At 50.3% G+C, this 13349-nt stretch overlaps 1 protein-coding gene across 3 annotated transcripts in view; it reads left to right on the top strand.

Moving 5' to 3' along the window:
- Positions 1-271: 271 nt before the first annotated feature.
- The window catches only part of PTPA (protein phosphatase 2 phosphatase activator), a 28814-nt gene continuing 15736 nt past the window's right edge, over positions 272-13349 (top strand). Inside the window, exons 1-7 of one of the 3 annotated variants that reach the window (XM_033011916.2) lie at positions 272-383; positions 2887-2987; positions 4312-4398; positions 9228-9353; positions 10147-10264; positions 11787-11886; positions 13104-13228. In XM_033011916.2, coding sequence (XP_032867807.2) covers positions 359-383; positions 2887-2987; positions 4312-4398; positions 9228-9353; positions 10147-10264; positions 11787-11886; positions 13104-13228 — 682 coding nt within the window. In that variant the 5' untranslated portion in view covers positions 272-358. Of the gene's footprint in view, positions 384-2886; positions 2988-4311; positions 4399-4441; positions 8522-9227; positions 9354-10146; positions 10265-11786; positions 11887-13103; positions 13229-13349 lie in introns of those variants that run through there. The other 2 variants (XR_006164761.1, XM_042786455.1) reach the window with 2 other exon arrangements.

Genomic DNA, 13349 nt, shown 5'->3' with positions numbered 1-13349 from the left:
TTCTGCCAGGAGCCTTCTGCGAGAGCTGGTGGTGGTGAGAAAAGCGTCCCCCTCCTCCCCTGCTCGCCGAGGTGCGCCTCCTCTCCCCTCCGCGCACACCCGCCCTTCGCAGCACCGCAGCGCCCACCACAAACATGGCCGCCCCGCGGTCCGGTGTGGGCAGAAGCGGCCGTGCCCCGTACAAACATGGCGGCGCGGGCCGCGACGGTGGCCGGGAGAGGCCAAGCCGCCTGCTGGCTGCCCCGGGAGCGAACAGGGTCAGGCGGCGTGCCCTGCTTAAAGATGGCTGCCGGCGGCTTCGGCGTGTGTTGAGGTGAGAGGTGAGGGGTGGCAGCGGCGGTGGCCGGGCTCCGGGAAGATGGCAGAGAGCGAGCGGCGGGCAGGTGAGGGGTGGCCGGGGCGGCTCTGGGGCTTCCTGGTCTGGGGGCTGCACTCGAGGTCCGTGAGGGGTGTCTTAGGGGTCGGGGTGCCGGGCCCAGGCTGTGTGGGGAGGGGGAGGCGGATTGGGCCTCGTGCTGCACGGAGGGTCCGGGGGCGCCGGGTGACGGCGGCGAGCGCCTGGGCCTGTGGTGGGGTGAGGTGGGAAGGGGCTTTGCTGAGGTAACGAAGAGGCCCTGGGGCCCCCGGACTCTCGAGAGGGTGGGACAGGGAGCCCCGGCACCAGCGGCCGCCCGGCCCCGCTCCGGGCTGAGGCCCCCTGGGCCATAAGTTGCCGGCACGGTTGGGGCCGGGTCCCCCCGAAACGGAGAGGGCTGGGCTGGTGCTCCCTGAGGGGTCTGTGCCCCACAGCAGGGATCTGGGACAGGGTGGGGGCAGCCTCTGTGCTGTGAGGGGTGACAAGGTGTGTGGGTCCCTCCTGTGCACCCCAGGGCGGATCGGGGTTTAGCCTGCTGGAGAGCTGGAGTCGGGGCTCCCTGTCATCTCTAGCCCATTTTTGTGATTGTTTCCTGTTGCTGAGGTGGATGGTGTTTGCTGGCGGGGAAAGGTCCATCTTGGGGCTGAGTTTGATTCCCCCTCCCCACGCCATGAGAGTAAAACTAAAAGTGTCTCCTTTGTCTAAATTGCTTCTCATCATAAAACTAACCCATTCTTCACCTGTCTCCATCACATCATTGGTTTTGGACTTTTGCTTATGTACTCATTTTATAGTCTAGTAACCCCTGCAGCCCTCACTGTGCTTCCTTCCTTGAGTATTTGTGGTCTCCTCCCCAAGAGGAAATGCACAAAGTGTGTGTCAGAAGCGATGGTTGAGAAACAAATGCAAAGAGATGAAACAATCTCTGTGATGTGATAGAGGTTGGGCTAACACCTGGATCCCCCCGGTCCAGGACACTGCCCTGGCCACATCTCTGGTCTTTATGTATCATCTGTATTAATGGACAAGTCAGTGTTTGCCATTTTACACCACTGCTCTAGAGTTTTTAATTGTTTTCATGTTATAAGCTCTATTAAAATAAGAGCTCCATCATTACGATGCTAGTCATTGTGAGTTGTGTGCTGACTTTTCAGAAGAGGCATGTGTATCTTTCATTTAAATTCCTTGCATGTTGTTCTTCTCATCCTTGTACCTCAAACTTTTACTGTAACTTATGTGCAGGTATGAACCAAACACTGTATCACCCTGGACAGGTGATGAGACTGCATTTGCTCTGTAGATGGGAAACTTGAAAGGCAGAGAAGTTAAATGACTTCCTAAGGTTATGTGACAAGTCTACAGCAGATTCTGAATGGTTCCTGGGACTTTGCATTCTTTTTTTCCCTGACCTGCCTGCTAGACAGCACTGCTCTGCTGCAGAAAAGGCTGCTGCTGCTTCTGGGTAGTATTTTCTATGTAAATGCAGCTAACATTATTTTAAGGAGTTGGAGTTTGGTGGTGTATGTTAGGGAGCCAGTGCCTGAACTTGCTGTAGTGTGGAGAGCAGTCGCTGAAGTGTTGCCAGGGTGGCTGATGCTGAAAAAATGCCTTCAGATTTTCTAGGATTAAAAGGATGAACTAGATGACTCTAACAGAATTCATAAATTCACATTAACACCCAGTTTCTTTAACAGTGGTATGCTGCATTGCTTCTTGCTATTAAAAGTTGCACTTACAGGAAAATGATGCAAATTACCTCCAATGTCATGGAGCATTTCTGGCTCTGCAGTGTCCCATTGCGGGACTGCTGGGTGAGTGCAGAGCTCTGGAGAGTGTGGGGTAGGCATCACCCTTACAGCAGGGTTGGGTCCTTGGTTCAGATGCCGGAGAAAAGAGGACCTCTGATGCATTAACAACTTGCATTTTCATTAAATATTACATCCTGGGCTCTGAGAGAGCTTTAAAATAAAATGATCTTCATAGCTTCCACCTGGAAGAGGCTGTGTCCCAGCATTCTCCAAGCCCCTGTGCTGCCTGGACTGGGGGCTGTGGCTCTGGACTGCCATCTATTGAATTTCTCCAGCTTTGACTTTGCAGGAGTTATCCTCTTTAGAGGAATGCAGTTCAGGCTTAACAGCCCCAAAACAAGACACAGTTAGTTTGTTAGGAGAGCGCAGTGCTTCAGTGCAACCTGACTCTTGTCTTTACTAGACAGAAATAATGAAACTAGCTGGATGTTGTCTTTCCTACTTCCTGCACCAGCCTTCTGTCTGGATGAGAAATGCATCTTTAGTGGTGAAAACAAACGTAATGCCGCTTTCTGAAGCTTTGCAGTGTCCTTAGGCGTATATTATCTGGGGATCGGGAGAATATTGTTTGTTGAGGAAGTCTTGGTGAGATATTGGCGCAAGCTGGGATGGACTTGTTTGCTTCCTGTCTCCTGAGAAATTAATGTTGATTTCTGAGAAAGGAAGCTAGAGGATTTCTTCTTCTCCACTGCTTCCACTTTATCTCTTTTTTGCATCTCCCAGGCACCTCTGAGGAGGTGGCTCCTCCCCTCCAGCAGAACTTCATGATCCCCAAAAAGGAGATAAACATGGTTTCTGATATGGCCAAATGGAAGCGCTCTCAGGTATGGCTCTGGGGTCAGGGAAAACTGGTAAGTGCTTATTATACTTCAGTGGCAGCCAGATCTGGACTGGAAACAGCCACGAGGTAAAGCAGGTTTAGGCAAGTAATGGGAAATTAATTGATTAGTGTTTTAAAGCAGAAGAGTCACTGCTTGTTTGTAGCAAAATGACTTGACAGTGAGGTGTGGAGTCTGGCAGCCAAATGGCTCTGACAAAGGAGTGAGCCGGGGAGAGCCCAGAGGTGGAGGTAGACCAGAGATGCTTAAAAATTATTACGGCTCCCTCCCAACAATCTAGATGAGAAGCTGGTAAGTATTTCATCCTACCCAGCTTGTACATTATATCAGAACTGGATTTACCCAGTGCTGTTTGAACTCAGCTAGGGCATGGTCCTGCTGCCTGGCCCTCCAGTAGCATCAGGCTGGGCTGGTTCCCTGGGCCTTCCCACCTTGCTCTACTGGAAAGGGCTCTAGAGCCAAGACCTTCCATTTCCTGGATAATTTTTGTTTACAGTATGTGTGGAGCTTGTGGAACAGTCAGGTTTTCCCCTCTCTGCCTTTGAGGGTTTGGTGTGTTAGCCCAGACTTGTTCCACCTCTTAGGAGCAAGTTTTCTCTTGATGACTGATCTGTGATGTCTTAAGAGAAGCTTAAATTATAGCCAGGTCTCAAAAAACCCTCTGAGTGCAGCTTCCTTTGTTAAGTCTCCTGGGTTTAAGTACTTGCCACTGGTCAGGATTTTTGCTCCGGAGGGGCCCAAGAAGAGAGAGGTGGCAGAATGCTAGTCTGGTGTTTTCAAAGACTTAGAGCTGTGGAGCTGCACTAGATGTAATGCTTCAAAAGCAGCGAATTTAAAGAGAAGAGAGGTGAGGAGCCAGGGCTGTCTTCTGCTTCTCCATCATTCATGAGTGTGGGAGAAGAGTAAAAGGAATAAAGGGGAGATAATGGTGCAGGTCTGGGAGAAGCAGTGATCAGGATATCTAGGCACAGCTGAGACTCTGCAGAGCTGAGGAGTTTGAATTTGACCTGATAAGAGGCAGGGAGCTGAGGGAAGGATTTCAGGGGCAGCACAAGCTTTTTTTAAGTTTCTCCTCTCTGTAATTTTTAAAGTGATGCAGAGTTCTTGTGCAATCACCATCTGCCTCAGAGGTCTGCCAAAAATAGCAGTAACCTCTCAGTAAGCCCTGCACCCTGAGTGTCTCCAAGAAAGCAGCGTTGTGTGCTGGAAAAGGTTCCCTTGGCATGCAGGAGTGCTCCCATGCCACATTGCTTGTTCAAACAGACTGTGGGCATTCACTAACACCCTGCTCTCTTGGGTGTGTTTGCAGGCATATGCAGATTACATGGGTTTCATCCTCACTCTGAATGAAGGTGTCAGGGGCAAGAAGCTGACCTGCGAATACAAAGTTTCAGAGGTAGGAGAAGATTTTGGATCCCTTGTTTTTCCTTTTCTGCTTCCCATCCCCCCCCCCTTTTTTTTTTTTTTGGCTCTACAGTGAATATTTCGTAGGTGAGGAATGAGTTGGCGGTTTATCTGGGAGCCAGGGAGAATAAATGCAGTTGGGTTATGCTGGTGGTGAAAAGGAGGTTGCAGAAGGACATGTTATGACACTGTTTTCCCAGGTTGACTTCAACCAGTGGTATTTTGAAGAGATATGATATTCCTTCTTGGTTGCAGGCAAAAGGCTGAGATGTCTGTACTGTTCCTGTTCTCCCACTGCCTTTCTCTGGGACCTTGGGCAAGTCACTTGTCTCCCTGTCCCTGGGAGGGAAAAGGCAGTCATCCTCACTGGTGTTACTGCCTGGGCTCAGCTGTGCTCACTGCTGGCCAGGGATCTCTGGGTGCTGCCGTGATCTGGCCACCAACTTTACTTTTATGTTGCTTGCTGGATCCCCCTCCCTTGTTCTGACATGCAGTGAGGAGATTCTTGGGTACATTTTTACTGTTCAAACCTATCACAGCTACAGCTGTGCAAGAAAGTCTGTAATAGTCTAAAAAGATCCAGACACAATGGGAAGCAGTGGGCCCTGTGTGTTTATAGCTTCATTCTGGTGTGGGAAGGCAGCCTACGATGATCTTTAACTTAGTCATTTATGTTTGAAGCAGGCATGTTAAGTCCAGCTTCCCCTTCTAGCAGCCAGTGTGTGAATGAGAAACTTGCTTGTAGTTCATGGGGGGGATCAGAGATAATAAGTCCTTCCCTAACAGGCGCTTTGTCCACCTTTTGTTCCTTCAATTCAGTAAAAACTGCTGTCAAATGCTGCCCTTGCTTTCTACTGTTTGCATTTCACCTTTGAATTTTGTCTTTGTCATGATCTCATTCCCAACCATTCACAGAGAAGTTCTAGGAAAACAAAGCATTAAAAATGAGCAAAACAAAGGGGAAAAAAAAAAAAAAAAACAACTCTTCTGCCGACCCCTTTGAGCTGTTGGCTATCTAGGAAAAGCTGTATCAGAGCTGCATCCCTGCAGCAGATCCCTCTTGGAGCGAATGTTTATCATCCATGGTCCCAGTCCAGGTAATAAACAAGAGACACAATCCTGACTGCTTGGGAAGTGTCAGGGAACATGTCTCATTCCCCTCGCGCTGAGGAGTGCAGAAGCCTGTGACTTGAGGCACAGGTGGAGCATCCCCAGGGTTGCCTTGTTGATGAGGTTGCCTGTTCACGCGGGTTCGTTTGTAGATCAAACTGCTTATCTGTGCTTTTAAAGGCTCAGCCCCTTGTGGCCTCTGCTTGCATCTCTGCTCTGCTTTCTTCTCTTTTGCTGTACCTGCTGCTGATGTGCTTTTGTGCCGTCCCATCTTCTTCCCTGATCAGATGCTGGGGACGCCTTCCTCTGGCAAATGACCTCCTGGAATCCTTTCTGCTGAATGTGTATCCTCTCCGCAACTTACTGATACTGCTTTGCCATAAGGAAAAAAAAAAAAAAAAAAAAAAAAAGAAAAAAAAAAGTATGGTCTGCTCTGCTTTGAAAGAGACAGCTTAATGGTTTCCAGAGTAGCGTGTGTCAATACCAAACTGTCTGCTGAAGCAAGAGCTGGATCCTTTGGGGGCTGAGCCCCTTCTAAGACTTGCTGAGCTTGCTCTACTCTTACTGAAAAATTGCATGGAGCTGTCTGGGGTTTTGCTGGAGGCATCTGACAAGTAGTGATAGCTGAGCTGTTGTTTAGAACTGGCGTAGACACTATGTCTGGCACAAGGTTGTATGACTGATAGGCTGTGACCTGCCTTCTCCTCCTGGAGGGAGTGCATTTCACATGGGAATCCATGCAGCAACTGCTGGGGCTGCAGCCTGATGCAGTTTTTCAAAGCTGTGACTTTGATCAGAGGAGTGTTGCAGCAAGGAGAAGGTTAATTTTGGCCATGCGGGGATCAGACCTTCCCTTCAAACAGTTGGATGCAGTGGGGGAAATGGCCGGCCTTGTGGCTTGCAGTGGTTCCAGGAGGGAAGCAAGGGAAGCAGCAAATGCCCTGATTTTAGCAGCTCCCCCTTCTGACAGGGCCCGAAGAGCCCACAGGGACAGTCTTGGTCCCCGTGGGCAGCTCTGGCTGCTGTGATGCCTTCTCAGCACCTCCGTCTGCCTGGCCCCTGCTCTTGAGAGATGCTGACAGGTCTCTGCTCTGCAGGAGGCTCTGTGGTTTGCCTTTGGGACCGGTGGCAGACTCAGGGTCAAGGGGATGCAAAATCAGCACAATGAGAAGAGCAAGGAGAGTGGAGGGGGGAGGCTGCCCTTGCTTTGATCACTGGAAAGGTAAAGCAAAAATAGAGCTTAAAAACCCAGCCAGGCAAAACAAGGCTGCAGTGGTGCTGATGGTTGTGTTCCCGTAAGCTCTGCTCTTCCCTTTCTTCTCCCCCGCTGGGGTCAGCCCTGGTTGCCCAAGTTTCCTCTGCTGGACAATGGGAAGCTGCTCCTTTAGTAACCCCCTTTTCAAAGGGCCTTGAGCCCAAAACGAGTCACATCTCTTTAATTATTTATTGGCGTGGCTGAGCCGGCAGCTGGGTCCTGCTCTCCCATGTTCAGTGGGGCTGGGCATTTTAATCCCTTTAAAGCAAGCGAGTGGGGAAGGGGAGGTTCGGCTCTCGCGCTCCCCAAGGCCTGCGGGCAGATCTGGGGAGGGGGAAGGAGCTGGTCCTTGCCAGCCATTTATCCAGGCAGCACTGAATGCTCGCTGAGAGAGGTTTGAAATACGGTGGCTGCTCATAATGAGCTGCTGGTGCCGGCGGATAAATCACCAGCACAATTTAATTATTTAATGCAACCCAGTGCTGGGGATGCTGTTGCTTAATTGGAGGGGAATGCAGTAGCCAGGAAGGAGTAGAGCTGAGACCAAACCTGGCCTGGTGCAGTAGGGAAATGCTGGGTTTCTGCAGCATTTTGGGCAGCAGAGACCTGAAGCAGAGCGGGGTCTTTCTGCCTCAGTCCACTCAAATCTGGGGCATTGGCCTGTTAGAGGCTACAGCTTGCAGCCTCACCAGAACACCCAGAGCTTCTGGCCTCCCATGTCCCTTGGGTGTTTTGTGTTTCTGGCGTGCTCAGTCCTTGTCCTCTATCCCAGCCTCTAGCCTTGCTCAGCGGCCAAGTGTTGAGGTCCTGAGGGGTGAGTGGATCCCTCCTCTGCCTGATCCTGCTTCCCGTTGGTTGATCCCACCATGTCCTTGGCTCCAGAGGAGCGGCTGTCTGTGGGAGGCTGTACCTGCCCTGAGACGCTTCCTCCTGGGAGCAGAGGGCATGGGGTGCGATCTGCAGCTGGCTCAGCAGCAACACGGCTCTGCCATGCCTGTCTCTCTGCCCACCCTCTTTGAGTGGCACTTCAAGGGCTAGAAACTTGCTGGGCTCGGCTCTTTCCTCGTCCTCCCGGCAGGCAATGGGAAGAATTGAACCACAGCCCAGGAGACCAGCCGGCTTCACATGGTTGATGCCTCCAGCAAAGTCAAACCAGCCGCCGCTTCTGCTGTCCTCTTTGTCCCCTTGAAGGAGGAATCCCCTCTCGAGACAGAGGAGCCTACATTGCCTGGGGCCTGGCCAGCTGCTGTGGCAGCTGACGGCTCTCCAGCTGCCTGGAGTTGGGCAAGGAGAATCCCAGAGCCTCTGGCAGGCTTGACCAGTTGTCAGCAGAGCTTCCTAAAGCTGATTGGAACTGCTTAAAGTGTGCCTAAAGTGTTGCCTCTTGGTGCGTAGGCTGTAGCTGTTCCCCAGCTGTATGGGCAAGGCATGGAGGAGGCTGCATGCATTGGCCAGCCCTGGTCATAACTGCAGCTTAAGGCATCATGCTGTATTGCCTGTTGCACCTCTCTCCTCTTCCTTCATGGCCACAGCAGTGTTGCCTCCAGTCACTCTTGTACATCCTACACAGGTTCCTCACTTTCTTCTCCCAGCACTGGGTGTAGGAAAGATGGTTCTGTTGTCTTGCTGTTTCATTTGTCTTCCCAGCAGCTTTGTGTTTGTACTGAGACATTTCTCTGAGAGCCAAGAGCTACTCATGCTTGCTCTGATGAGACCACTGGTGGGCAAACCAGGCTGCCTCTTCCCCTGGGTAGGTACAACCCGGGTAGGTTGTATTTTGCCACGTGCACTGGGTATCCCTGGGTTGCAGCTGCTGTGGTAGTCTGGCTAGTCGTGAGTTTGAAGCAACTGGCAACACACTAAGAAGGTTGACTAGTGATTAGACCCTGCTGCTCTGGGTGCTGTACAACTGCTAACACCATCGCTGCTAATCCTGGCTCCCAAGAGATGCTTCAGAACAAAGATTAGAGGCCTTGAGAATGGCCTCTAAGTCACATCATCAGCCACTAGTGAGGATATGTGGTAAGTGCTGTGCTGTATCCTGTGGGGGTTGCAGGACCCTCAAGATACAGAGTCAGAGTTTTGTGTTGGGGATCCCTGAATTGTGTAGCACTTCCCTGCTTCTCAGTCCCGTATGCCCTACAGTGTGGAGCTTGCTGTAGCTCTTCTCCCAGAGGTTTGTAGACCATAGCGCTGTCACAGGTCATGAAAGACTGTATGGGAGACTGGAGAGCCTGCCTCCATCCAGGCTTTGTACTGGACTGATCTTCTGAAGGGAAGGATGGTTTTCCCAGTCCCTCTGCATTTCAGAGTGGGTTGGCACCATCCTGTTTCCGCTTGCCACCTTTGGGAATGATGATGTGGGCTTTAATGACTCCAATCCAGGGCAGAGATGTCAGAGCCTGAGGGACTGCTCTGTTTTATGTCACTGTGACCCCTCATCTTTGTCTCTGTAGCCCATTGAAAAGCTGGTGGCTCTTCTGAATACCCTTGACAGATGGATCGATGAAACTCCACCAGTGGATCAACCTTCTCGCTTTGGGAACAAAGCCTTCAGGACCTGGTATGCCAAACTAGACCAGGTGAGCATGTCTTTTGTGTGTAGTGAAAGCTCCTACATGCAGCTTCTGCAGAAGGGCAGCGTGCCTGGCAGGAGTAGCAGAATGGCTCTGTCATTGTGTGGCAGCCAGACAGCCTACAGAGGAATTGCTCAGGTAAGCAGTGAAGGATCCACCTCTTGATATGCATCGCTTACGCCTGATCTGGTGCTGTCTTCTCCTCTCGTGAGATCATATGGTCCATGTAAATGTTATTGGCTGGGTCTCCAAGTCCTGGATGAGCCAGGAGGGCCTTCCAAGCCCAAGGAACTCCTTTGCTTTGTAGCTGCCTATTGTGTCTGCTAGCTGATGGGTGACGCACATGTTCAGAGGAAGGTTATGAAACTGCCTGACTTCCTTCACCTCAGAGCACTCACCCTGCACCAAGCTCTGGAGCACCAGGCTCTGCTCTGCACTGAGCACAGGCACAGTCCCAGCAGCAGTGAGCTTGCAGGTGGTCTGCTGCTCTATTAATGCTTTTGTCCTGGAGATGACTTAGTGGGTAACTGGGTTGATGTACTTGGATGGTGAAGCTTTTTTTTTTCTGCAGGATGTGTGTGGCCTGGATAAGTGTCAGGCCAAGCTCTCCCTGAATTGCTCCATCTCTGGAGTTGACATCTTCAACAGGAGAATTTGCTCCTGTCATGCTGGCTCTGGCCATTGTAGGAGTGCACCATTGCAGATCCCACGCTGCAGCTGTGTCTGAGCAGAGGGTGACTTGTTCCTGGGGACTGTGACAGATCTGCACTCACTCGAGGGAGTCTTTTGTGTCTTTCAGGAAGCAGAAAAGTTAGTGGCAACAGTGATTCCCAAGCATTTGGCTGATGCTGCACCAGAAGTGGCCGTGTACCTGAAAGAATCCGTGGGGAACTCCACGCGCATTGACTATGGCACAGGTACCTGGGCATGCACTCTGGCAAGGCTGGACTCCCTTGGGTAGTGATCCTTTGGAGCCTGGTGCTGAGTTTATTTGAATACGTTATTGCCACTATTTTTAGTGCCAGCTTGAAACAAACACCTTCCTTTCTAGGGCCTCCTCACCCCTATGTCTAGTGTGGGTTATGACTGAGAGAGCTGGGGCTGGGAGCAGGGCTGTGCTAGAGCTACGATACCCTTTTCATGTCTCATCTGAGGAAATGTGAACCAAGCTGTGCAAGTCATTCTGGGGTAAATTGTAGGAGCTACTTTACTGCATACAGCAGTCCTGTGCCTGCTGATTTGCAGCAGGCAGTTTAGAGGGATAAAATATAATTGCTTGAATTGGAGCTACAGCAGGAACCAAGTTTGTGTTCAGTGGGAGGTGTCTTGAGGTCTGGTGCTCCCTAGAAGTGACATCACTGTTTACAGAGGGACTTAGAAATCTGAAGGCATTTTGCACCTAAGGAGATACTGAATTGCAGGTTGAAGTAACCACACTGGCTTCAGTTAGACCTAAATCCAGAATTGTTTACGTGCTCTTCTCCTCTGTCTGGAAGACAGGTGTGTCCTCACCAAACGGCAGGAGGGCAGGATGCTGTGGGTGCAGGGAAACATGACTTTGGACCCGAGCGGGGAGAGGAAGAGGAGGATGTGGGTAAAGGGATGAAGAGCTGGAGGCTGTGCAGTGCTTGCCAGGAGAGCTGCAGCTCGCCGGCACCAGGGGGAGATGTTGTCTTTGGAAAGGGACCTGCTAGCTGGGATTTTGTCAGCTCGGGGAAGGAAATTCAGCCTTTCCTCCCCGCCTGTGTGTCCCAAGCCAGAGGCCCATGTCCTAGCACAGTGGCTAGACCATAGGTGCACTTTGTTCCTACACTGAGAGCTGCACTTCTTCACAGCATGGAGCTGCTCATCTTGTACTCCTCTTTCTTCTGTGGTCCCTTTCACTAAAAGACATTTCTGGGTTTGCTGGTTGTTTCTTTTCCTTGCTGTTAGCTGGAGGACCAACTTGCAAAGACTCAGCCTGAGATCCCAGTACCTTCTGGGACAGACTGTTCCTGACAGCGTTGTGGGATCTGCATCCTCCCGACACAGACATATTTTTGAAGCAGAAGGAAATCTGTTTACTTGCAGATGTGAGGTTCTCTTGCATCCCCTGAGCAGATGACTGCAGTGCTCCACTTCTGCTGTGCCAAGCTCCTCGGAAAGGCCCTGCCTTACTCCCAGCATGCCCAGTGTTGAAGCTGTTTTTCCTCAAGAGCTTCCTTTTTTTCTCAAAGTTAATAATCACCTTATGAATGTCTGGAAGGTATTCTTTGGGTGGGTGCTGCATGGGAGTGTAGTATTGTCAGCTCATGGCATTAATAGAACAGTAGGGTTGGGGCTCTTGAGATGGGACTGTGACTGCTGTGATTTCTGAAGAGCCCTTGTGGTGCCCACAGAAAGGTTGTTCTGGGGAGCAGAGACACCAGTGTCAGATCTCTTCATGTCTTTTATCTCTAGGGCACGAAGCTGCGTTTGCAGCCTTTCTCTGCTGCCTCTGCAAAATCGGTGTACTCAGAGTGGATGACCAGATGGCCATCGTCTTTAAAGTATTTAACAGGTAAGCTCATGGAAGGAGAAGGGCTGGAAGCATTGGGCTGTCTGAGGAGTGGTCCCTGACAGTGTCCCTTTCCAGCTGTCTGAGATGTGAGCTGTTACTGCCTTGTCTGTACACCAGACTGCTCCTGTAGTCTGGGCTGATTGTACCCCCATTCTTCCACTCATCTGCACCCATTTGGGAATAAGAAACTGTAGGAGGAGCCTCCTCCAGGGGTGTGAGCTGGGCAAATCGAGGGCCTTCTACAAAGGCATGTACATAATTAGAGAACGTGAGTGCTGAAGGGCTTGCTGGCCTAGGGAAAAAGGGCAGAATGGGAAAACTGAAGACAAATTTAGGCAAAATTAAGAGGCAGATGTATTTTTTAATGGACTGTGTATGGTGACCCATTATAACTCTCTCCAAAAGAGACGATAGCACCTTGTCTGTTAGAGGCTGAGTGTCTTCCTGGGAAGTTACTTTAGTTGAGCACAGGTTATTGAGCTCTGCAGAAGTATGTGGGTGAAGCTCTGGGCTTTGTGATAGACAGGAATATCTGATCAGAGGATCTAACATCTCTTCAGGCATTTAAAAAAAAAAAACCCAAAACAAAACAAAAAGCCAACATCTATGAAACTGGCAGGCCTCCACTGCTTCTCTAAATGTGTTTCCAGCCCAGGAGGTAGAGTTGGTAGTGATGAAACTGGTGGAATGGGTGCTTGGAGTCCAGAGATCTAATCCCAGATGTATCACTGTTTGGTGGCACGGAAAATTTCCTTCAATAGTACTTCCAGCTTTAATTTTCCACCTGAAAAGTGGAAGTAGCGGTTGCCATAAGATAGAAAGCTTTCTAAGCTCTTTTGGAAATTGTTGAAGGAGACCGAAGTGTCAATGTTTACAAACAGTGGAGTGGGGAAAGATCTGCACCAACATAAGACACTGCAGCTAAAATAAACCACTGCCACTTGATTTCTTAGTGAATCTGGTGTAAAAAGCGAAACAAAATGAAAAAAACAAACCAGTTTTTAAAAGGTGCTGGTATTTGCTACTATATGTCCCATCAGGCTGCTTTCTGTGCCAAAAGAGCTGAATATATATTCTATGTACTGTGCTGTATGTGGGGGTCCTGCTTGCAAGTGATAAAAGTTGTGTCTTCCAGACTGGTTGTTCTTATCCTTGTGCAAGTCAATGAAGACAGAAGAATGCCTTGTCTTAACCCTTCCTTCTCACTTTGGTCTCAGGTACCTAGAAGTGATGCGAAAACTTCAGAAGACCTACAGGATGGAACCTGCTGGCAGTCAGGGCGTGTGGGGCTTGGATGACTTCCAATTTCTACCTTTCATATGGGGCAGTTCCCAGCTGATAGGTACTAATAAAAATCTTTTCATGTCCCAGCCTGCCCCCTGCCCCATCTGTCTAGGTTGCAAAGATGATGGGGCTTGGGACTGACTTTTAAATTCAAATATGTCAAATTTATGTATAATACA

This window comes from Tyto alba, unplaced genomic scaffold (genome assembly GCF_018691265.1).
Source record: "Tyto alba isolate M040663 unplaced genomic scaffold, T.alba_DEE_v4.0 Super-Scaffold_11, whole genome shotgun sequence".
NCBI classification, from domain to species: Eukaryota; Metazoa; Chordata; class Aves; order Strigiformes; family Tytonidae; genus Tyto; species Tyto alba.
Note: the sequence above shows the minus strand (reverse complement) of the source record. Positions and strands in the feature narration are given on the sequence as shown.